This window comes from Pristis pectinata, chromosome 13 (genome assembly GCF_009764475.1).
Source record: "Pristis pectinata isolate sPriPec2 chromosome 13, sPriPec2.1.pri, whole genome shotgun sequence".
NCBI classification, from domain to species: domain Eukaryota; kingdom Metazoa; phylum Chordata; class Chondrichthyes; order Rhinopristiformes; family Pristidae; genus Pristis; species Pristis pectinata.
The window spans coordinates 24,029,832-24,054,830 of NC_067417.1; the positions used below are offsets into that span (position 1 = coordinate 24,029,832).

General features: G+C 37.6%; 1 protein-coding gene across 1 annotated transcript; it reads right to left on the reverse strand.

Annotated features, from left to right (window-relative positions):
- Positions 1–452: 452 nt before the first annotated feature.
- On the reverse strand, positions 453–13,883 carry LOC127577475 (uncharacterized). The gene is given in 1 exon segment (XM_052028700.1): positions 453–13,883. A coding segment is annotated over 1 exon segment (13,431 nt).
- Between the last annotated feature and the right edge of the window lie 11,116 nt (positions 13,884–24,999).

The following is a 24,999-nucleotide window of genomic DNA, read 5'->3' on the forward strand; positions in this document are numbered from 1 at the left end:
ATGACATTAGAATACTTTTATTTCCCCATTGTGTGCATAATAATTAAAAGTAAACAACATTCCTTAATGACACCTACAATGAAATCTACAGAAACAAAAAGATGCTAGTTAATATTGTTCTTCAAATAGTTTTGACAAAAAATAAACTAAGTTTTATAGATTGGCATTTTGACGTAGCACATTACATATGACCTCTTGTGATACTCTGATGTTTAAGGCAATTATCCATCAGCGCAAAGTAATTACATTTTCTCATTTGCAACATTAAAGTCATAATGTGTACATGATAAAACAGGTGAATCAAAGTATGATATTTAGGACACAAAGTGAAGTATTTCACAGATGTCTGTGCAAGGCCATGACAGCTATATGCAGAAATAATGCTGCAGAATTCTAAGACTTTTATGTATTTTCCCACAATTCTCTGGAAGGAGATTCAATTATCAATAACGCTAGGAGTCAGCTACATTAATTCACTCTGAGGTGTCCTTTCTTAAAGGAATTTTGAAGCTGGTTAATTTTTGTCCAAATAATTGGCTGAGAAGATTACTCTGTGATTCTGCTGTCCGATAATTATTTGATTCAACAGGCTTTATACCTTGCATCAATCTATGTTTTCTAATCGAACTGTTCACAGACTGAGCCCCTCCTTTTGAATAAAGTGGAGGTTTTGAGATTAACTCTTTCTTGTGCTTGAATTCCCCAATGAATGGTCGCATTTCTGGTTGCCTAAGTGGACAGAAATTCATTCCATTTTTTTTAGACTGTGAACTATTTGTCCACTGTTTGGTTCTGGATGCCAGATGGCTGCCTGTTGGCTCATCTCGAGGAGTAGCAATACCCTGATTATCTTGTGGGATGCAAGATTTTTTCACATAGTCAGTTTTTACCTGTTTTCTTTTTTTATTTCCCTCATCCGCAGTTAACTTGTAGCTGTTACTATATTTGACACATGCAGACCTTTGCTCCTTTCGTTTTTTCTGACTAACCTTTGGTTCCGAATCTTTGGCTAGTTTCTCTGAAGATCTGTATTCACTTAAGTTTTGTTTTGTCTTTTCAACAGCTGCTATTTTGATGTGGCTATTACAAGGTATTTTCTGGAGTTCATTTGTTTGTTTAGAGCTATCATATGACTCATCTTGTTTTATCTTTTTTGCTGAATGATTACTCTGTTCAACACTGTCATGTGGTTGAAATGTATAAGTATTAACTGAATTCACAGGTGATGTCATATTGTAAAGTTGACTGTGTGCATCTGGCATGGGTGGAACAGCTAAATCAACTAAATGCAGGTCATTAGATAATGGATGACAAACAACTGGGGAGAGACATGGTGGAGAACTAGCAATATCTGGTTGCGATTGCTCCAGTTCCACTAGAAGCTCAGAAAAGTCATCCACAATATCTGTACGAGTTGGTGTCAAAATAGTTACCTTTTCTGTTGTGTTATGTACTTCATGTGGTAAGAAATCTGGAGAACCTTGCAATGAGCTTTCACACATATTGTGCTCAAAATGAATAGAAGAAATAGTTGGAATATTATTTTCTGTATTACCCTCAGTCAGTTCATTGTGATTGGTCTTCTGTTTTTTATTGGGTGGTAAAGGTACACTTGAGTAGCTCTGAGCAAGATCGGCCTGTGGATCAAGATTTCGATCTTGCAGAGGAACATTTGGTCTCATTACTCCTCTGAATTTATGGGTCTTACTTCCCCCTGCCAGATGTTTTTCCATATGTCTATCGTACTGTTCCTTTTTTGAAAAGGTATAGTTACAAGTACTACAAATAAAAGACTTTTTTATGACATGCATAACATCAGCACAGAGCTCACAGGTATACAGTGTTGTATGTTTAACCTCAGGTTCTTCTATTACTCTGTGTTCACCTTTAAGATGGGCTCTCAGCTCCTGCATTTCCAAATAGAAAATGGGACACTTATAACACAAATAGATTTTCTGCAAACTGTGAACAACTAAATGTCGCTGAAGTTTAAATGGTTTGGGAAATTGTTTCCCACAATGATGGCAATCTCTTGAAGGGTCTTTGCAATCAGGATGGATGGCAACATTCTTCTGTATTGGTTCAGTCTTCTGTATAATCTCTGGATTCAAGGAAGCTGAGAGTTTAAGTGCACTTGTAAAATTCAACTTATTTTTAATACTTGTTTCACTTTGGTCTTTATTTTTCCCATTTTGTTTTTGGTTTTCTTTCAGAACTTTGGTTTCTTTAATAAGGGATCTTGCTACTGAATCAACTGTTTTTGATTTCCCATGCTTTTTATTTAGGAGTGTGCTGAAAAAATTTTTCATGGCACTATCTTCACTAAAACAATTGGACAATCCAATCACCGACTTTTGAGCTTGCCCTTTTCTGGCAAACTGGGTAGCATGCTCACGCAAATGCTCATTGTACATCCAGACATCTGAGATTTCTTTCAAACACATACCACATGTCCAAATGCCTGCTTTATTTTTGGCATGCTTTTCCTTTAGGTGATCTCTCAGCTGTTCTCTGGAACTAAACTTCCGTTGAACACACATGTAACATGTTGGCGGAGGGGAAGGATTGTGTGAGAGTTTGTGAAAGTCAAGTTCTCCCAGAGTGAGAAACCATTGAAAGCAAACTTTACACTTATACTGCTTATCTTTGGATTTGATACTGATGTCACCACGGTTCTTTGCCATTTTCCCTTCCTCTGTCCTAATCTTTGATAATTTTAAGTTCTGGCTTGTCTCCTCACTCATACCATTTGCAACATTCAGAATAGAAGACTTATTCCCAGGGGAATTATATGGATCCCCATTTGGAAGTTCATAGCTTTGGTTTAAGGCTTGTATATCACTGACATTTATACTCCTCGGAATGCACTGGTCAGAGGCTAAGCCATCAAAAGGCTCCAGCAGTTGGGAAGATGATGATTCTGTTGCCTCCTGTTGACTCTGGATGCTTGATATCTGATTTTGTGTGTTTGGCACATTTTCTGAAGTTGATTCAAATGAGGTAATGTTGCCATGTGCTGAGATGTCCACAACTTCTGGAGGATTGCTCCAAACTGTAGAATTTAGAACAGCATCAGACATTGTTTCTATTTTGCAGTTTTGATATAGTAACCCCATTAGGTTATTATTTGTATTTTCAGACAATCCAGTACCTTCTAAGACATCTTCACTACTATATTCACGTGCCACATCTCTACAGCTTTTAAATTCATCACAAGGAGAAATACTTCTATTTGCCACCGTTTTGTTGTCATTATTTGTATGCAACATGATGGTGTCATCTATTGAAATGGTGTCATACTGCTCTGTTCTTTTGTTGTGAAAATGATCTCTATAAGACCTAAGAATTTGTTCACCATCTTCCATCATGAAATCGGCAGAAAACATTTTAAAGGTACTTGATTCTGTGTCCATTTTACAGTTTTTGCTTCTATTTCCATAAACCCTTGGACACTTCTTTCTGACAACTGAGTTTTCTTCTGAAAATATTTGTGATATTGCATTATTCATAGTGGAAATATGTTGCAACTCTGAATTTGGAGTAATTACCTCTAAAACGGGTAGCTCTAGGTCAATAGAATATGATTCTTCCCAGGGTTTTGATGGTGTAAGGTCCTGCAATTTTTCAAAAGTGTTTTCATCATTTTTCTGACCTACTAATATTTGAGGGCCCATTTCTGTTATTTTAAGTGGAGAACCATTGATAAAGTTGGACATTGAACTGTTGAATACTGAAGGAATTGCATGATCAGAATGTTGGCATTCAGTATTTTTTTGCAGTAATTCCACTGCTTTTTCACTACTTTCTTGTTCTATTTTTATATGTTTGCTGTTCTGATTGCTTTCATTCGAGGAACACTTCCCAGTAAAATCAATCTGATATTCAAGTTCTCCATTCCATTCTTTCTTGTATTGTTCTTCTTTCAATAAAACATTAATTAGGTTACATGCTTTTTCTTCTACAATTATTGTTTCATTATTTGAAAATTTTTGTCGCGAGGTCCATTCTTTTGATGTAATACACATTTTAATTGTTTTGCTTGTTGATAATGTATTTTCTATCTGCTCTTGACATATAGTACTATCGCGTGATTCTGCCATTACCTGAAGCTGTAATAGAGGACAGGGCTCATCATCATTTTCTCCATAATTGACACTCATTTGCTTACTAGATTGTACAATTGCACCATTAAAAATTAATTCTGATTCATCTTTTCCAACACTTCTATGCTTTTCTTTTGTTAGATTAGACATCTTGTTATTTTGCTTCTTATGTTGTCTTGCAATATCTTTTGTGTCTATCGAATAAGGTATTTGTTTTTTACTCTCATCCCTTGAATATCCGAAGATTTTTTTAGATTTTGAAATGCTAACCTTAACAGGTTTCTTTGCATCAAATTGCCCATTGCATGACATTGATCCAATGTCCTGGTCAGATGGTATGGCACAAGACTTTGGTTCCTCTTTTGTGCTCCCATAGTGGATTTCAGTTTTGTCAATAGCTCCTTCAAGATGTTGAGTTTCATTGCAATGGAAAACAATTTCATTTCGCGTAACTGTGGAACTATTTCCTTCAATGTGCTTACCTTCATACAAGAAAACATGCTGGTCAGACTGAACAGTTTCCTTATTTACAGGATTATCCAAGGAATTGTCTTCTATGTGGGTTTTATTTTCTGATGCACAAAACAAGTTATTTTTTGTGTCTTGTTTCCAAACTATATTTGGTTCTGTTGTTGGAATGCAGTATGCTTGAATTCTGTTTCCTTTGTTTTGACTTGTTTTATCACCTTTTAAACGATGTTTGATGGCTTTATGTCTAACCAAGCCTTGTTTAGATCTGAATGATGCTGAACAAACATTGCACATTATGACAGTCTGTGGATTATGCTCTATTTGAGAAGTGGAAAGTTCAACTAATTTCTGTGAATCAGTCCTTGAAATATTTTCTGGAAATAAATTGTTAGCCACTAAATCCAAATGTTCACTGCCATGCAAATCATTCAATGTCTTAGGTAACATTAAACTGCTCTGTACAACGTCATCCCTGTTCATTCCATCATTTTCACCATTCTCACTCTTTCCTGAAATGTTAATTATTGGCTGTGACCTATCCTCACTCAAATGAAATAAGTCTCGTTTCCCACAGAATTCACTTTCACCTCGAATCTCCTCAGAAACTTCAGTAAATCGGTTAACATTCTTGTCATCAGAGCACTCATTTAATTGTTTATGAATATTTGCAATCTCAGATGCCTCATTTTTCTGTTCATGTATAGCCAAGGAATAGAGTTTATTGTCCTTGGTCACAGTTTCTGCATTGATAAGCCTGTCACTGCTCTCTATGAATAAATTATTTTCCATTTGCTTGATTCCATTGGGAAACGGTTCGTCTTGTACACGGATTTGTAAGTTTTCTTCAGATTTATCTTTCTCTGTAAGAAAATCTAATTGTGCAGTTGTTTTAGTACTTGATTTTCTTTTCACAGAACTGTTGCAATTGTCAGTGTTTGAATTTAAGGTTTTCATAGGAATTGAATCAACAAGGGGTGAATTATGCAAATTTAAATCTGTAACATTTTGGGGAGGTGATGGTAGTTCAACCAACTGCCCTTGAAGAGAAGGGTTAACATTTTCACTGTAATTTGAGCACAACACTTTAGTATAATCACACTTGGAATGTTCTTCATTTTCTACCAAGTCACCTGAATTACTCGAAGGGGTAGAGAAATTATTCATTTCTACACTTGCACTGCAGACTAGATGGGATATAGGAGGTTTAACCAACATTTCAGAAATAGTACAATCATCAGATTTTATTTCCAGGTAAATGGGTATATTGGTAAGCAATGATGCAGTTCGTTCAAAAAGTCTATTATCGATATCTATGGTATCTTTCCCCAAAAGTGATCTACGGTCATCTGTATTTTCATTGGAATCCTTTGCTACATTTCCACTGGTTGTTATATTGGTACACAATTCTTCACTTCTTTTAGACAACAGCGTATCAGGAATACTTTCGCCTGTAGAGACAGCTTTTAAAGCTGAGTGACCATCGTAAATTTGCTTCTCTGTTACTTTAAACTCCAAATCATGTTCGGTTGCATTTTCCTGAGGTTTAATTATACAGCCAAGGGATTTTTTCTTTGTATTTTGAGCACTGAAAGGCAGATGTAGAAATGACAATGATTCTTTACACCCATCACTTGTTGGAATAAAGTCATCTTTAGAACTGTTTGATAGTTCTTGCTGCTTGCATTTATCAATGTGCACAGGTGTGACATTGGAATAATTACCTGGAAAGATGAGAGGCAGTTTTTCTGAAATGCTTTCTCTGCAGGAACATACTGTCCCTATTTCAGAGGATGCCATACAACAACAATCTCCAGACATGTGGTCATTTCTGCTGGTATTTAAATTTTCATCAATGGCAGGCAATATGTCATTTGTACAGACCTCAAATTTTAGCTTTTGAATTGAGTCAGTAATATCTAATGAAGCTTTGCACTGAGAAATGTCATCTGTGGTTAAATGTTTGACCAGAGGTTTCTCATTACAGTTATTTTCATCAGAAAATGACTGTGACAAAGGACAATTTGATTGATCAGGCTGCAAGGTTTCTTCCAAATTATTCAAACACTGTTTGGCTTTTCTTTCTGTTTGCTGGTTAATGTCACTACTGAAACCACTAGAAGTTATTTCTTCTGCTTTCTCCTGTTGATTAAAAACCAATGACACAGAGCTTTGAGTGGCATTTTGAGAATTGTCTGTAATTTCAGTGAAATCCTTTGCCTCAATTGTTGCTGGATTTTCGTTCATCCCATTTAATGACAACAAGCTACACTGGTTCTTTGTGAACTCAGAACTGCCATCTTTGGATTGTGTAGTTTTCTTTAAATGGTTGGGTAAAGAGATCTGTGATGTTACAATCTGATCTGAAATCTCAAAGTGTTCTTCATTATTAGCACTTCCATTGCACATTTTTTCAGGTTCCCATGGGCTAGAATTTGCTTTAATATTTTCAGTCACAGTTTCAGCAATATCTTTAGGCACCCTTGACAAAATACCTTGACCCTGAGCACTTGCATCAGCATCCATGATTTGGCATTTATTTTTGCACATGCTTTGCAATGATGAAGTCTTGTCCATTGGATTAATGGTGGCTTCCACATTTTGAGTACTGTTGAAAACTTCTTCATTTTGCTCAGAATTGGCATTACAATTTGAAGAATGGTTTGTTGGAATGGTTGAGACAGGATAACAAGGGATCATCATTAATTCTTCATTGCATTGTGCTGTTCGAGCAACAAAGAGTTGAAGTTGCTGCAGGGGATTTGTAGTTGAATCCTGTGCAATGTTCTTTGTACTGCTATGTTGTTCAATAGAGCTTATTCCAACATATGAAGGACTGACGTTATCGTTTATCCTTTCTTTATATTTTGTCTCTGGAGATCTCTCAGAAGAAATAATTTGACTTGTTACGATAAGTGATTGATTGGTTTCTTCAGATTCTGATAGAAAGGCAGATATTTCAGTTTTTCTACTTGGTTGGTTGTCAGGTGTACTTGGCTGTTGATGCTTTACAAATTGTTCCTCTTGTGAATGATCAGCAGGAACAAAACCGAAATTATTTTCTGCATTGCAGGCAACTGCGTTCACACAAGATGAAGGTGCAATGTTTTCAAATGTGAACAAAACTGCATCACATTCATGCTCTGATTGTTTCTCGGTAACAGGACACTCAGAGGATCCATACTGGGGAGACAAGTTAAATGATTTCTCATGGTCTGTACTCTTGTTCAGAGTCTGACATCCCTGCTCTCTGTGTGAACTCTGTTGTAATGCATTTTTGCCTAATACAGTGCCTGACATTATTGCAAGATTTGCCATTAGATTTTCTGTGTAATACTGGTTCTCCAGTTTTTCCTCTGTTTTTCCTGAGTACCCCTCAGGGGAAACTCCACTTTCTTCTTGATTATCGTGTTTTTGCTCATTGTCTTTTCTGTTTTCTGAGTCCTTAAGATGAACTTGATAACGGGATTGATTGTCCTTGGGTGAAGAACTTGGATTTTCACAAACTTTTTCAGATGTTTGAAAATCTGGCTCAGCATCCAATGACACAAGCTGGAAGGGACAAGTCCACATACCTTCGTTTTCTCCAATACTCCCAGCAGTACTTGGATGTTCAACTTTAGGGCTATTCAGTATTATGCCCTTACTGTATTCTGATGTGTGTATATCAGTATTTCCATTGTTGTAGTGATTTGGAGTGTGTCCATTCTCCCTACAACCTTTATCTTGCTCAAGAGGCAGAGATGTAGGTGGACTAATTTGATTCTTTAAACTTACGTTCATATATTCTTCAGTACTTACTTGGGCAATAGTAGTTTCATTATTCCTTTGAGGTGCCTGAAGCTGATTTTCTAACTCTGTCACCAACCTTTTTATTTCAAGATCATCATCTGATAAGGTAGCTGTGAAGGAACCATTTTGTTCAGCAACCTTTTCAGGCAGAAGGGGTGGAGTTGCATCAGAAGATGGCCCTGTTGTATGGGCAAATTTCTTAATTTGTGCTGGTTGTATAGAGAGATCTTCAAAATGTGAAATCTCCTCTGGTAAAATTGTGGTCACGTCTGGCAACAAGTTCCAATCTTTGTGCTCCAGAAATGATGGATATTGCAGATGAAAAGCTGTCCCATTGCCTTCTTTATCACCATTGCAAGAAAATGCATAATAGTTTTCTTTGTTGACCAAAGTGTCTGTGTAAAGCTGACTATTAAAATTTGATGTTGGAATGTCTCCAAATATTCCTGCTGTATGAAAGGAAACTGGAGACTTAATTTTAGTTTGACATTTTTCTCTTGGATATGCATTTATGAATCTTTTGACATGATTCTTCTGTAAATAATTGTAACTGCTCTCATTTTGACAGAAAAAAATATCTTCCAGATGTGATGAACCACTAGGCAGAGATTCTGAGAAGGTATCCACATGATGATTTCCTAAATCTTTGTGCCCACTGTAAATCCTGTTCATGCTGTTCTGAGCTGTATCGTCATAAACTTGAATATTAAATGCAGATGAGTTATCATGAAAACATCCAGCATTTGGCTTATAGGCAACTGTCGATCCAACAAGACTGTCTTTCATTTTGTTGCTTGCATCTGTTAATTCATCTTTCATGTCTGTAGTCAGCTCTGTGGTATGTGGTGAATTGTTTTGACTTACACTGGCAGTAGGATATTCAGCAATGCTATTTTCACAAGAAGACAATTTTTCTATAACCCTTTGATCAAAAGTTAATTCAGTATTTGGTTCTACAGAATTATCACTTGTAGTTGCAACATCTTTCTCAAAGGACTCGCAGGTCTGTCGTCTCTTTTCACCATAATTAAGCTCAACATGACTTGGGTTAGAACCTACTGTGCACTGGTCCTCCATCTCCATTTTTTGTGACTCACTGTGGTAATCTAAATGCATTATGGTATGGCTGGAACTCTGAGACCCTCTTCCTGAAAATAAACATTTTGCTGAACTAAGTTCTTTTGTGGTTCTTGAAAAAACTGTTTGGTTAATAGAATTGTCTTTTGCAGTTCTTGCTGATTTACCAATCAGTGTATCTGGTCCTAAGCGCTCAGTATTAAATATATGATCATTAATTGAAATAAAAGTCGAATGTTTACTCTTGGTAGTGTTTTTGTCTTTCTCAGTATCTGAATCTGTTCGTTCTATACTAATTGGGCTGTTGGTATTTTCACTTGAACTACTGGTAATGTTGCTGTATTCACTGCTGGTAGAAGATTGGCTGCTTCTCCTTCTGAACCTACTGCTATGGTATCTCTTTGCTTGATTGCAGCCCTCTGTTTCCATGCTGCGTTCTGGAGTTTTCTTGATTTTTATATATCTCCAGGATTCTTCAGCCTCAACTCTTCCACATTTGGTTTTGTGTTCTCTTGTGATGCTATATTTCGCTAGTTGACTTAAGCATGGAGTTAGATATTTGCTGCTGAGAGGTTCCGTTTCTTGATCTGAATCTGAAACATAGTCATATTCTCCCAACTTACTGTTGTGTTGATGTGGCAGCAACTGCTCGCTCACTAGGGAAACCTGCAAATTCTTATTGCTTTTCACATGTAATTTGTGCAGTTTGTTCTTCTGCTGTACAATCTTATGAATCAATTCTTTGCTCCAAGTTCTGTTGCTTGATTTTTTTTTCTTAATATCTCTTAAAGCAGGTCTGTGTAGTTTGGAATTGCTGTTTACAGTTACAATTTTTAAAGGAGTTGAGTGAATAGTATCCCGGATTTCACTGTTACATTTGTGCTTGTCTCTTTCAGACTTCCTTCTCACATTTTGTGCTGGCTGAGATAAAACCTCACTTATTCTGCGATGAAGTGCAGTGTCAGTATCAAGCTTTCTTCCCCCTTTTAGCTTCATGAGTTTTGTACTAGGTTTGGTGTATTTAAGGGAGTTGAAAGAACCCTCATGAGAGAAATTTTTAACACTGAATTTATCCACCCGTTTGGAATATGACTTGGATAAGATGGCAGTTGTTGAATCTTTTTTCTCACTTTTCCTGTTATGTTGCTTGCTTCTTTCCTTTCTTTGTATATGTCTATCATTTTTTCTATTTTTGTATATAGTCTTTATCTGCAGAGCTTGTTTATCTTCTGTTTCTGTAAGTTTGGTAACAACTTTGTTTTCCAGTGGCATGCAGTCTTTCACCTTAAAAGCTGCCCCATTTCCTACAATTTTTGTTGTAGAAAGTTCATCATCTGCAAAAGCTTCAATGAAGCTGCTGTCAATTTCAGCATTATCAGATTGATAATCGAGACCATTCAGAGTCTCGTTGATTAAACTATCAAGTTTTGCGTCATCAATCTCTAAATCAGAAGCTGTTAGCGAAACTGAACCCGATCCTGTTCCACTGAAAATATTGAGTTTAAAGGGATCATCTTTTGGATCAACTGCACCCTCACTATCTAATAACAAGTCACAGGATTTGCTTAAGCAAAGTAAAGACTGATGTGGATCAGCACCACCTCGGGTTGAATGAAGAACTGTTCCTTTTGCTGATTCTGCATGGAGCCTTCTGGTTTCTGCAACTCTGGTTGAATCATGCAGCTCTGTGTGAGAACCTGAATGAAGCCCACAGTACTGGCGGTGATCAAGAAATGAAGCAACATTATTAAAATTTTGATCGCACTGCTTGCATGTAAGCAGCACATCTAGTTGGTCAAGATTTGCACTGCTAAGGGAATTAGCAAAAAACTGTTGTTCTGAGAAAGATTGTGATTCTGTATCAAAGCTATTTGTACATCCATTGATTTTAGTATTTTGTGAAAATGAGTTGTCCTGGATATATAATAAACTGTCTTTAGTTCCCCTGGCATGATCAGCTGAGGAATATGTGAATGCTCTGATGGGATCTTGATGATGGTGTAGAAGATTAGAATTGATCTGTTCAGATGAACTGAAGTTTTTCCCTTCCTTAGTGTGGGAGAGCTGATGATAGAAATTGGATGCTGTTGTTACAGTGGGCACATGACTTTCTTCTGAGTTGGTGTTAAGAGGGCTGTTGGCACTATACGCAGTAGATACTGGAGAAAGAGATGAGCATGTGCTGGTAGATCCAGTGTTTCGAGCTGGTGAAGGTGGTGGAGACTGATATGGAGAGCCTGGCATATTACTAACTTTGGGCATTGTAAGTGTTCCATGACTAGTGCTTCTTGTAGATGGTGAGACAATAGGGTTCAGGTCACAGAATGCGTTTGCATTTCTTGAATCACAGAGTGAAGTACTAGTATTGTTTAGACCACTTTGAAATGCAAAAGCAGTAGCTGTGTTACAGTTCTGGCCATTCCTATTACTTCTACTATTTTGAAGTTCCTCATTATTGACATGGTGTTTATTCCGAAAAACTGCTGGATTACAGACCGGTGCATTTTTCTGTGCTTTCTTATATTCTTGCCACTCTGAGGTTCCAAATGGAAAGGCAAGCTGTTGACTAGTAAGTTGTCTAGAAAGTTCAATTCTATTTTGGTTTGGCATTGCAGATGTAAGGTGAATTTGTTGCCACGGCAACCTGGAAGCACCATTTCTTGGAACATGCTGTTTTTGGTCAGCATGTGATAAATTAGTAACAGATTGACATGGATATGAAAATTGGTTTGCAAGTGAAGAAGAGTAAGGTGCAGAACTGTGGTCCTTTGTAGGAAATATTCTGTTTCCTTCCCAAACCTGTGGTACCCTGGGTTGACTATGAATTTTGTTTGAAATGTTTTTATCAAAAGGCACTAAACTATCAGGAACATTGCTGTTGGAAGAACCATCGTAAACTTTATCCTGAAAGTGCATTTGGGGTAAAGAACTCTGTGTTATGCTCCTTCTCAGGGATTTTCCCTGAGTGTCCATTCTTTCAGTGCCTCGGTCATCTTTTAAAGATGAGCACTTTTTGTTCATAGATACATATCCAACACCATTATTGTGCAAATTAAATGTGTCTGATGTACAAACAGTTTGGTTTTCTTGGAAAGTATTCTGATTCTGCTCGATAGCACCAACTGAAGATATAGCACCATTAGATGAAACAGCACCAGAGGAAGATACTGCACCAGTGGAAGATATAGCACCATTCATATCACTTGGATGATCTGCTCTTCCTTTGTAATGAGGTACACGATGTGAAGTACCTTGGCTGGATGGACGCAAAAACTGAGTTTGGTGGGAAGGCTGTGTGTAGCTTCTACCATCTGATGAAGTGCCATATTGTCCATTGCTTAAACTTTCCTCATGTCCATCAGCTGAAAGCTGGAAGACAAAACCATTATGTGCTACCTGGGTATTAGGCAGTGGAACATCTAAGTAATCTTGTTGAAAGTGGCATTGACTACTGTGTTCATTGTTAAATGGATCAGCAGCTACTTCATGCAATTGTGGGAGTGGATATGGAAATGGAGTTGATCTAAAGCCCTGTGTATTAGACTTGCTGCTTTCTGCCACTACAGGAAAAGTGCTCTGTTTCTGAGGGGGCATTCCATAGTTATTACCTGCAAATGTCTTGTCTGGAGAATGCCAATCCATTGAAAAGGGTGAAATGTTTGAATTATTCGTGTTTCCATGGAATTCTGGATATTGTAATTGGCCATTGAAGTTGGTGTTATCTCTAGAAATATTAACATTTACCTGTGAATGTGTTTTTGAGCCTTGGTTATGACTTGTAACCACTGTAGTATGTGAGGTATAACTTGTAGAAGTATGGCTTGCAGAGTCCTCCTGAAAGCGTCTGCTGTAGCTGAGATCCTCTTGTTGGAGCTCTGCCTCTCTTTCGGGTATACTGGGTACATTGAAACGATAGCTCCCTGTTACAAGTTCTCTGTTTCCTTCTAGTTTCTTTGCTGATGTAATCTTTTGTTGTGGGTAGGCAATTCCAATAGTGGGGTTGGATCGGGAGTTAATATTAAGTTTATAAAGATGATGTGGCCCTTTTCCATATCTTTTGTTTTTCTCTTTTCCTTTGCTTTTCCCAGTAGGTGACTGTGGACTACTTTTGCAACTTGAACTGTTAGATGAAGACCATGTTTGTTCACTTGAAAACTTTGGTTTGCTCTGAAGTGACTTAAAGTCAATTCTTCCAGCCTGCTGGGGCCTAATTACAGCCTCTCGCTGGTTATAGCTATCCTTGTTCTTTCTGTGGAGATGAGAAGTATTCAAGGAATCACTATTCAGCACAGTCTTGCAGCTTTCAGACCCACTGGTGTTGGTGCTGTGTAATTTTCCAGGATCTTTTTCACTGAAATGTTCAAAGCCACCCTCCTTTGGCTGCTGTTTGGGATCAGTGTCCGAATCTTTAATTGCATAAACATGCTGTGCACCTCCCGTCATGATATCAGAACCAAAAACAGGAGTTTGTTATCGTCTTGGTACTAAATTACTCTAGTTTCCTTCAGAGGCATGGCCAGTTATTCCTGATGAACTGTAACAACTTTTTGCAAGCCAAATATGACTGAATCAATTTAAAACTCATCATAAAAGGAGATGGATATCTCTTTGGGGCAAACTGCAGATCTTCCATCATTATTGCCACAGACATCTGAAAGAAAAAGGAAAAAAATGTATCATTTCAGTGCATAAAATGTATGATGCAGGGTTAAAGCTAACATGGTTAATGATGTATCATCTATAAAATTGTGCTCAGTTCTAGAATTGTTCTAATGATCACTGATAACACTGTCAATGTCACCATATCAAAATCTTGTTTTCATTAGACTACATTAAGTCAGAAATTATTATAGCAATGAACTATGCAAATAATAAATAACTGTGAGGTATTGGCCAAGAGTTATTGGGAAGTTTCAGAGCAATTAGGCCCAAACAGCAGAGTTCCACTTTTTTTTCAAGCAACTTTGCGTTTACCTGGGGTATAAAAATTTTTCTCAAAACGTTATTACACATTTTTTCAAATATTTCTGCAATGTTTTTAGATTTATGTCCACTAAAACTCTGTTGCCTGACTCCTTACATATTGGTTAGTTTCAGCATAAAGGCCAGAGCTGAGCAATTTCTGGGAATTATCGCTGGCACAGATTTATGCTATGCTCATTCAGGGTTGGTAAAACATAGTCTGAGATTGAGATTTTTTGTCTTTGAAAGCAATTTTTCTTTAAAAGGCCCCACTAAAGCATGCCTTACACAAAAATACTGTCTATCATAGCCAGCCTAAATTTTATCAGATCCCTAACCCACAACAACCCTATCTATGATTCAGCAGCTAGAATGAGCTTTCATTCCACATAATGCTGGAAAAAGAGAAGTTACCTAGCAAGAGGCAAGATGTTGTGCCAGGTGTCAGCAGACCAGAATATTTCTCCAATCCAGTCTATTTTTATGACACTTGCCAAGCAAATGAGCTCCTCATGGAATTTGGATGCAAGTTCCAGTTGGGAAGCTTGGCACAGATGTTTTTGCAAAGCAGCAATCCAGAAAATGTGAGCACATCTTATAAAAGCGTAATTATTGGGAAGGACTTTTTCTGTTTCTCATTGCCTGTCACTTTAATTCTCCACCCCACTTTGACTCTCAAGATTCTGTTCCTGGCTTCCTCCACCATTCCAAAGCAGCTCAAGTAAACACTCTGGAACAGTGCCCCATTTTCTGACGAGCCATGTTATAAACACAAAACAACTATTCCAGATAATGATTCTGCTATTTGAATTTATATTCATTTGAGACTCATCTTTTGTTTGTTTACTTGGTCTGTTAACCGACCTCTTGTCACAGACCACGTCTTTTATTTCTCTCCCCCTGCACCCCCCACAGTTGCCATGTCCATCTTTCTCTTTTGCTTTCCCTTCCCTGCTTCAATACTTGCACAAATCATATTTGTAGCCTAGGAATTGGATCTACTAGCAGGAAAGCAATTAACTCTGGTTAGATGGCACTAGTGACCATTCCTTGGTTAAACTGGGAGATTGAATCAGATACTTCTGATGGCTGATATTTTCCTGGCATCAGTTGCACAGCAAATAACATCACAATTTCTATACTTTATTTTTCTACTCTGCTTGGATAAATTGGAGCTTTCGAGTGTAACCTATGACCTTTGAACGTATAAATGTGTACTGAACTCAATAATTAAAGGGCGTGGCCCATGACACTGATGTCTTGCACACAGCTTGTGCCAACCTAATTTCCCAATTGTTTAAGATAAGAGAAATTGCATCATTGGTTTTCCCTTCTTTGATCACTGCCTTTTCATATAAATTACATTAGTGCTAAATGCTACATTCTCTGCCCTTTGACAATCAGTGGCATCAGTGTATTCACAATATTGGACTCGATCAAGGCAGACCCTAGCCTTGGGGGGTGGGGTGAGGGGCTAGGTACACAGGAAATAATTTTCTAGGAATATATTATGACTCTTTCTAGTTCTGATTTGTAAATCGAACTGAAATATGAACTATTATTTTTCATGAAGACTAGTGCCTAGAAATTTGACTTCACATATTTTTGGCTGTGCTAAAACACTGTGTTTAACTCTAAAACCAAACTGGATGCCTCTCAAAAAAAATTGGAATTGATCAAAAAGATCTTTGAAACAGTGTTGGGGCAGTTTACATCAGGCTGGAGGAAGCAATTCTCCTCCTCTTGGGGAAAGGAGCCCAAACCACCTCAGATGCAGAGATTATACTGAATCTGCTAGGTATCAGCATAAGCATTCCTTGATTGTGATGAGCCCATCCCGTTTGATTTGACGAACAACAGACACCTCATTGCATTGCCATGAAGCAAATTTATTCTGATTTAACTTTGCAGACTATTCCCTCTGCTTCCCCCTTCTTCAAATAAAAGGAAACAGAGCAGGAAGAAATACTGAGAAAAGTATTATGAAGATCACATTATGTCATTGTGCTTGAAACCAAATACTGCTATCTCAGGGACTGGCACCTGGAGGGATGTAGAGAATGACTGAGAGGTCTGTGGGGCAACAAGCAGGTGACAATCTGACATTGGAAATCTGCTGAAGTGATTCAGTGAAGGGTAGGTGCAAGCATCCGTTCTGAATTATAGGACACAGATGAGGACCGTAATTAGAATGCTTTCATGACAAGGTGGATGCACAATGATATGGTTAGTGAACTGCCAGGCCTGCCTCACCAAATGCAAATGCAAGGTCATCTCACAGTATGTTTGCACAGTAGGTTATATCCGAGAGACTATATCCTCCATACCAGAGGTCATGAGAACTTCTTTGCAAGGGCTCATAATTATACTGCCATACAGTGCCTCTGTTCAGGGGATAGCTGTAATGAAAGGACAGACAGTGGCCATACATTGCCTTTACGCAATCTCATTCTGATCCAGATAGGATTCAAGTCTCTGCAATACAAGAGTGACTTGAGACTGTAAAGGAAGACTGACATGCCACTAGGGAGCCATTTGATTTCCTCACTGGTAAAAGAGGTGTCACGCATAAGCAGCTTGTTGTTTTCACTGAGCATCGAAATGTAATTTGTGAGCAGATACTTCTTCCCAATGGACACATGAGCAGCTGGCGGTTCTGCAGTAGCAAAGGATAGTTCACGTGGGTAGCTCGGTGTTCTCCCAGAACTGAAAGATATAATTGCAAATCTGCAAAGTGCTCTCCTACATGAATAGAGAGAGATATACGTAAGCAGATCAGTTTCCTGCAGCTGCAGTTTTATGGTGTTGGGAATGTTCCTCTCTCCTTCAGGAGGAGCAATCTCCCCCACCCCCTCCCATCAACTCACACAATTCTTCATCCTGAGCAGAATCCTCAGACTGCGCAGAGCGCTGACTCAGAAAAAGACAACAGGGACCAGACATCTGTGATTCAGTGGCTGCCAGCCAAATCTATAGGGTGAAACAGTTCTCAAGACACTAGTACTATTCCAATGTGACCTCATTTAGGCCAAATTACAACTTTTGTTGTAGAGAGAGAAGTGATGTTGATAGGTAGCATCAGTTGTGCCAGCAGACCAGAATATTTCTCCAATGCAGCCTATTTTTATGAAGAAAACACTCACTATTGGATTAAGCAGACACGATGGACTTTGAAAGGTGTCTGAAAAACCCATTACGTGTTCTAAAGCTGACCAGTCAGGTCCTCCAATAGCAGGAGAGTGTCTGTTTAAAGAGGAAGCTTGGGGACTTGGGAGACAGGACATCAGGAAGGTAACAAATAATACAAGGTTCTCTTATTTGAATGAGATTTTCCTACAACAGTTGTGTGTGAAGCATTGAGATCCTATTTATGTCAGGTCTGGCCAAAATGGGCATTGCCAGTATGATCTGTTCCAGGTAAAATCAATTTTTATATGCTTAAGGCATAAATTTGAATACGGTATGATCAAATTTCTAGGCTAGTGTCCCTCTAAATGGAACAGGGTTTATTGAAGTGATAAGAATATTGCATACCATGAGATCAATAAAGCATTGTGTATTTGTAACAAAAAGGTAAAGTTAGGGGTTTCTAGTTACAAATCAAACTATCTGGCTTCATTGTCATAGTAATTCTTCTCTTCAATGAGAATTGATGCAAGTTATTGTCTTCTGTTTCTTTTGCCAATGAACAGTACAGTACATGTCAGTATTTAGTGATAAATGGTTAAATTATCAGAGATCACCAACTAGTCAGTTTTTGATCTCAGCTGGCTCATCAGGAAAAAGCTTTAAAAAAAACAAGAAACAAGGAAGAAAGAACAATCAAAGCAGCAGGTCAAAGCAGATCTTTATCTACCCTGAGAGGTAGCTGGTTATGAACTAGAATTGCTCAATATGTACAAAAGGAATATCTTTGTACGTCTTTGGTTATAGAAAGATGTTTGTGTGAGTGGCAAAGGCAGAGAGGAATAGGAAAAACATTGAATGGATATGTTGAACATTGTGGAGCAACTCTTTTCAAAATTGTATATTTTGCACCACTTTCCAACTGGGAACATCCTAAGGGCTGACAGCAAGAAATTAACACAGATAGCAGTGTATTTTTTCAGTCTCAGCTTCTGAAACCCATTATTTTCAGACTAGAATATAGGCAATGTCATAACCAGCTACCACACTAGGTTTGACTAATGCTTCCTCCTTCATTGTTTTTAAAGCTTTTCCTGATGAGCCAGCTGAGATCAGGAACTAACTAGTCAGTGATCTCTGAAATGGTCAGTATTTAGTGATAAATGGTTAAATTATCAGAGCTAAATCAAGTCACACTAGAAATTCAACTGTGTACTTTTGATACAATATACCCTAGTGCAGATAACATGGTTTCTGGATGAGGTTAATCCCTGTCCAAATGGGAAATTAGCTGCCTTGTTCGAAAGAGCACCTATTGTTGGCCACTTTTGGAACAGATATGCCTTCCTGCTGCCAAACTTGCAATATCTCTCTGATCAAGACCCAGCTCTCTGGGCACCATCTCTCATTTCAAGTCTTTGATCCTTGTCATTCTTACTACCCTAAGTCTTTGGCCATTCCCATCCACAGAACCCTTGGATCTGGTTCCATTCTATCTTCATTTTGTTTCATTCGTGATTGATTACTTTTATTAAAATGTTCACTTTTTAATCATTTTTATCCCTCTTGCTCTTCATTGTGAGATTAAAATCTCGTTAGGGAGGGAGACAGATACTAGGAGGGCAAAAGTGATCAAGGAGGTTGAGACTGAGGATGACTGGGATAGAGAAGAAGGGAACAAGTGGAAAAAGAAAGAAGGTAGTGATAAAAGGAAGTTCAGTGGGGTGGGGGAGGTGTGATGTGGAAGTAATGGCTAGCATGGCCTAGGTTTTAATGTGAGGTAGAGACAAGTTTCTCGGCTCCACCCATAACCGTGGCTCACTGTTGTTCCTTGAGAAAACACTGGGTAGATAATACATAGACCTGGTCTTTCTTTCTGAATGCTATTGGCCTGCCACAGGCTGCTGTCAGAGCCATCTGATTTTACAAAGTGGGGCTAAAGCAGCACTTTGATGCATGCGCAAAGGACATGGACAATTCTTTTAATATTTATACCATTACAATGGACTTTGCACACCAGCATGGAATCTGTGCATGCACACTGCTCTGCGCATTGGACAACTTGACACCCATTTCAATGCCTATAAACAGATGCAGCTTCATCTAATTTCCAGATCACCAAGATTGCTATATTTCTAAGTGCAGGATTTCATGTAAGTGAAATCCACTTTTGTGGGAAAACCCTTCTTCTATATTTACAGAGATAATTATAAAAGATTTAATATTCAAATGGATAAACTGTAAAATGCTCACATGAGTCAAAGTCTGGCCATTACTTCCCATCTACAAAATATGCAACATCTGAAAAGACAATTTGTGAAAGGGAAGGTTTGTGGTCAAACCTTGTTTTAGTGAAAAAGGGTAGACTGTAATGAGACATGTAAAACTGAATCTGTTTGCAAGATGTAATTAAACAATTGTTCCTGGTTGATTTCTAAAAAAGTAAATTGATACTAATGGGTTTGAGTGTCAAGCAGAACATTACAGATAATTTAGAAATCCTAATCCATGGATTCATGAAAAATTACAGCATTTTAGGCCATTCAGCCCATCAGTTCTTAGGCCAGATATACATTAAAATGTTTTAATAAATTTTGGAGAAAAAAGTGAGGGTAATAATTAGTGAAAATTGAAGAAAAGTCAGGGGTTAATTATACATTCATTTTTGAATGGGAGAGAGACAATAAGATACTGATTTAGTAGAGGCTGAGCATGAAATTACATTCTTCTGCTCAATACTAAATTGATTTCAAGTCTAGTATAATGTCAACTATAATTTAAAAGAGCTGAGGATACCTGGGACGTTTATTAAAAATAATTAGAAGCAAACCTTGGGGAATTGTTTTGAGATTCATCCCAATACATGTAGAATATACCAGTTAGAGAGACAGGCGCAGGTACTGCATATAAACAGTTTCAAATCTAATCTATGTAAAACACTTAGGAAACTATGCGTCACATCAGTTTATCATCTAAAATAAAAGTCCAGCAACATTTCCAGTAACTAAAGTTCATCAAAGTACATGATACGGCATTTATGAATTTGATTCTACAATAAGATGATTTCTTTATTAGTCACATGTATATCGATATGCAAAGATGAATTTCACTGTGTGTTGAGTGTTCGGGGGGCAGAAATAAATATATTTATGATTATTATAAAGTGTTGCAATTAAAAATCCAGATCTATTGGAAAATTTTGTTATTACTGCAGTTTTGCTGAAATTCAGGACAAATGTGTGAATTGTACACATCTAAGCCCTGTCATTATTTTCAATCATTTTATTTGAAGAGCTAAAAATAACGCTGTAATGCTGATAACCATCTCAAAGGTGATTGGACGAAAAGGAAATAAATAGGTATAGGTAGTTCAGGGGCTGACAAATTCGTAAAGTCAATACTAAAAAAATCACACATACTTTTGCTACTGTATCATTCATCTCCCCCTTTTAGTTTTACAATCAAGCACAATCCTTTCCTGTGGGATAACTAACTGATTCAATCCCACATTAGCGAGTATTTGCATTGAAAGTAATCCTCACTACTGAATGTAACAATAAAATTGTTTGGAATTTCATTACACATCAGAGTCACCAGCTTTTTTTCCTTTCAGGAATTTAACTCTGGCGTAAAACTTCAGGCATAAAACAAAATTCACTACTTTTTACTTCATTATACATAGCAATCTATATTCCCCTGAAATTTTTAAAAGTTCTAAGAATGAAAATGTTCTCAAAGAAGCTTTTATCCCTATAAAACATAAGCTTTTATCCCTATAAAACATGTCTTCTTAAAAGAGCATAGATTTGGTTAACTGATATTTAGAGCAATACCAAAAAGCAAGATAAAGAAGAAAAAACAAAAAGATTCTAAAATCACTCATTCAACTTTTGTGCATTAATTTCATGTTTACAATGTTTCACTAAGTGACTCTAACACCCACTGTTAACTTACCCCCCAAGAGCAACAGCAGCAAATGCGTTCCCATTGTCCAAACACTTTGTCTGAATACGTTAAGAGCACAGACGGCAAGTCTAACACAGCTGCATCCAATAACTAGTAACAGCAGCCTAACATTTTTGTACTTTTTTTAATTTAAAAAGGTTGCACATTCAATGGGTGAAGTATATATTTTATTATAAATTTTTAGGCCCTATTTGATTTGTGTTGTTTATTCAAAGAGGATTTCATATTTTGATCCTAAGACAGCCAGCACAAGATAAATCTAATATCAACTATCAACATTCAGATTAAATGTTATTTTCAAAAAATGGTCAGACAGGCCTGTTATTTGTTTGGGCTTCGTTCCCTGACATAATCTACAAACATTTACTTTTTCATTCATTTGATTTTGAGGCTCTGATGATGACTTTTGGTTGGTTCTACAATAAATATATTCATGATTTTCGGAAAAGATTAGGCTTGAGCAGTCTGAGTGTTCAAAAGTTCATTTGTTAACTTCTTTCCATGATGCCTCTGGTTTGTGGAGTGGGAATCCCACTGTGGAATAAGTGACACACCATCCATTTCATTACCAGACATAGCAACAGAAGTCAGCTGTACCTCAGCTGCCTTTTAACCAAAAAAAAAAGCAAATGATTCTTAATGTAGGCAATAGATAAAGTAATAAATTTACATTAAATAACTTGATTACTTCAGCTCTAGCAGTTATTTTGTGATATATCCAGGATAAATGAAAAAGAAAGATTTGATACTCTTCCATATTTAATTGCTAATAGCATTTCTCTAGAATTTCTTCTGGAATTGGTAAGGCAAACTGGTGGCAGCCTGGGGAATTTCAGCCTCAGAAGTTAACTAATTTTCTAAAACTTTTAACTCAAACATAATCATTGCTTCATACAACATGGAAACAGGCCCTTCAGCCCGTTGAGTCTACACTGACCATCAAGCACCCATTTACACTAATCCTATTTTACTCTCAATTCCACCATTTACCAACACAGAAGGAGCAATTTACAGTATCTAATTACTCAACCAACCTGCACATCTTTGGGATGTAGGAGGAAACCAGAACAACTGGAGGAATCCCACAGTCACAGGAAGAACTGTGAGGCAGCAGTTTTACTAAATGTATCACGTGTTATCCAAAATATGTTCCTTAATTATCTATGCTTCTTTGTTTTTGCCAATCTTCTCTTTTCCCCACCAAAAGATGATTATTTGCTGTGATCTGATTTCACTGTCATTAATTTTCCAACAATTTGCCAATAAGGCCCTTTATCATGTATTTAGCCATACAGAGCAGTAGAGTAAGCACTTACCTGGTCTCTGCTACTATCCATATGTGCACTATGTCATTAAATGATGAGGATTAGGAATAAAGATGATTTTCCCCTACATAACCTGAGTCCAATTCTTATTTGCCTCTTTTTATCCTGGGTGAAATCAGCTAACTTTCAGTTCAATCTTCAATGTTCTTGGATGGTTCAGATTCAGCTCTAGTCAACTGTGCCGCTGTGGAAATTTTTTTTACTTAATTGCATTTAGTCTGACACAAAATTAGTTTTCCACAATTTTGCAGCTGACTGGAATAAACATAGAAAAAATGGAGAATACTCAGCAGATTAGGCAGCATCAGTGGACAGAGAAACAAAGTTAATGGTCATTTGTCAAGAACTGGAAAAGTGAGAAATATAAGTCTGTTTTAAGTGGCAAGTTGGGTTGGCATGGAATGGAGAGAACAAAGTAATGTTTTGGTAGGGTGAAGTCTAGGGTTGTTGAATGACACAATTGTTTCTGGTGCTGTCCAAACAAGGGAAATGTATCTGCAGTTTTTACTTTTCAGTAGCTGACTGGATTAGTTTTCTTAACAATCTGTAACTTGCTCCTAGAACACCCTAATCATTCAACTGAATATATTCATTCATGAATACATAAGAAACATGTTGCATGGGTGATTATCTGTAAGATTTAGAACTGAAGTACTTCATAAACATATTTGTACATTCATCCAACTATAGCTAATCAATTTTTTAGGCCACAGCACTAGCACTTAATGCTAAAAAAAAATATCCTATAATCATCCAAGGAATATAACAAATAATAGTTTTATGAAGTACACAGTTCAAAAGGATGTCTGAAGCAAAAATATCAGCAGAAAAGGACATACTGAACAGGACTTGTTTTGATTAGCTCCTGAGGCTAAATCCATGTCAGTCAACACTGAATTTTCTACTTTATGGCAACATTCATAAAATCGTAGAGTTGTACAGCACAGAAACAGGCCCTTCAGCCCACCATGTCCATGCTGACCTTTTTGTCAATTTATATGAATCCCATTTGTCCTCATTAGGTCTGTATCCTTCTATGCCTTGTCTATTTAAGTGTTTTTCAAAATGCCTCTCAAACATACTGATTGTACTTGATTCCATCACCATTCTGGTAATGCATTCCAGAGAGCAACCACTCCCTCTGTGGGGGAAAAAACATACCCCTCAAATCCCCTTTAAAACTCCTTCCTCTCAGCTTAAATTTATGTCCTTTTGTTTTTAGTATCCCTATCATGGGGAAAATATTCTGACTATCTACCCTATCTAAGACTCTTATAATTTTATCAACCTCTGTCATGTCACCCCTCAGCCTCCTTTGTTCCAGGGAAAACAAGCACAGCCTATCCAATCTCCCTCCATAACAAAAGTCCTCCAATCCAGATAGCAACCTGGTGAATCTCCTCTGTACTCTCTCCAGTACAACCACATCGTTTCTACAATGTCACGACCAAACCTGCACACAATACTCCAAGTGCAGTCTAACCAGTGTTTTATCGAATTGCAACATAACATCCCAACTTTTATCTTCTATGCCTGACCTATGAAGGTAAGCATGCTATATGCCTTCTTCAATACTTTATATACCAGTATTGCCACTATAAGAGAACTACAGACATGAACCTCAAGGCCCCTCTGTTCATCAATATTCTTTAGCGTCCTACCACTTACAGTGCATGACCCACAACTTCGTGGGCTAAAGGGCCTATTCCTGTGCTGTACTGTTCTATGTCCTACCCCCATTTACTTCCCAAAATGAATCACTTCGGACTTGTCAGGATTAAACTCCATTTGGCAACACTTTGCCCGATTTTCCATCTGATCTATATCCTGCTGTAGCCTTAGACAACCTTCCTTGTTATCCACAGCCACACCAATTTTCACATCATCTGCAAACTTACCAATCATTTCTCCTTACGCTCCAACCAAGTCGTTAATATATATCACAAACAACAAGGGTCTCAGCACCGATCCCTGCAGTACACCATTGGTCACAGACTTTCAATCAGAAAAGCAACCTTCCACTACCACCCTCTGTCTCCTGTCACTGCACTAATTTTCGATCCCATTATTTAGTTTGCCTTGGATCCAATGTCCCATACACATGCACCTTCTGGACCAGCCTACCATGCAGGACTCTGTCAAATGCCTCACTAAAGTTCACACCGACTACATCTAGCTCC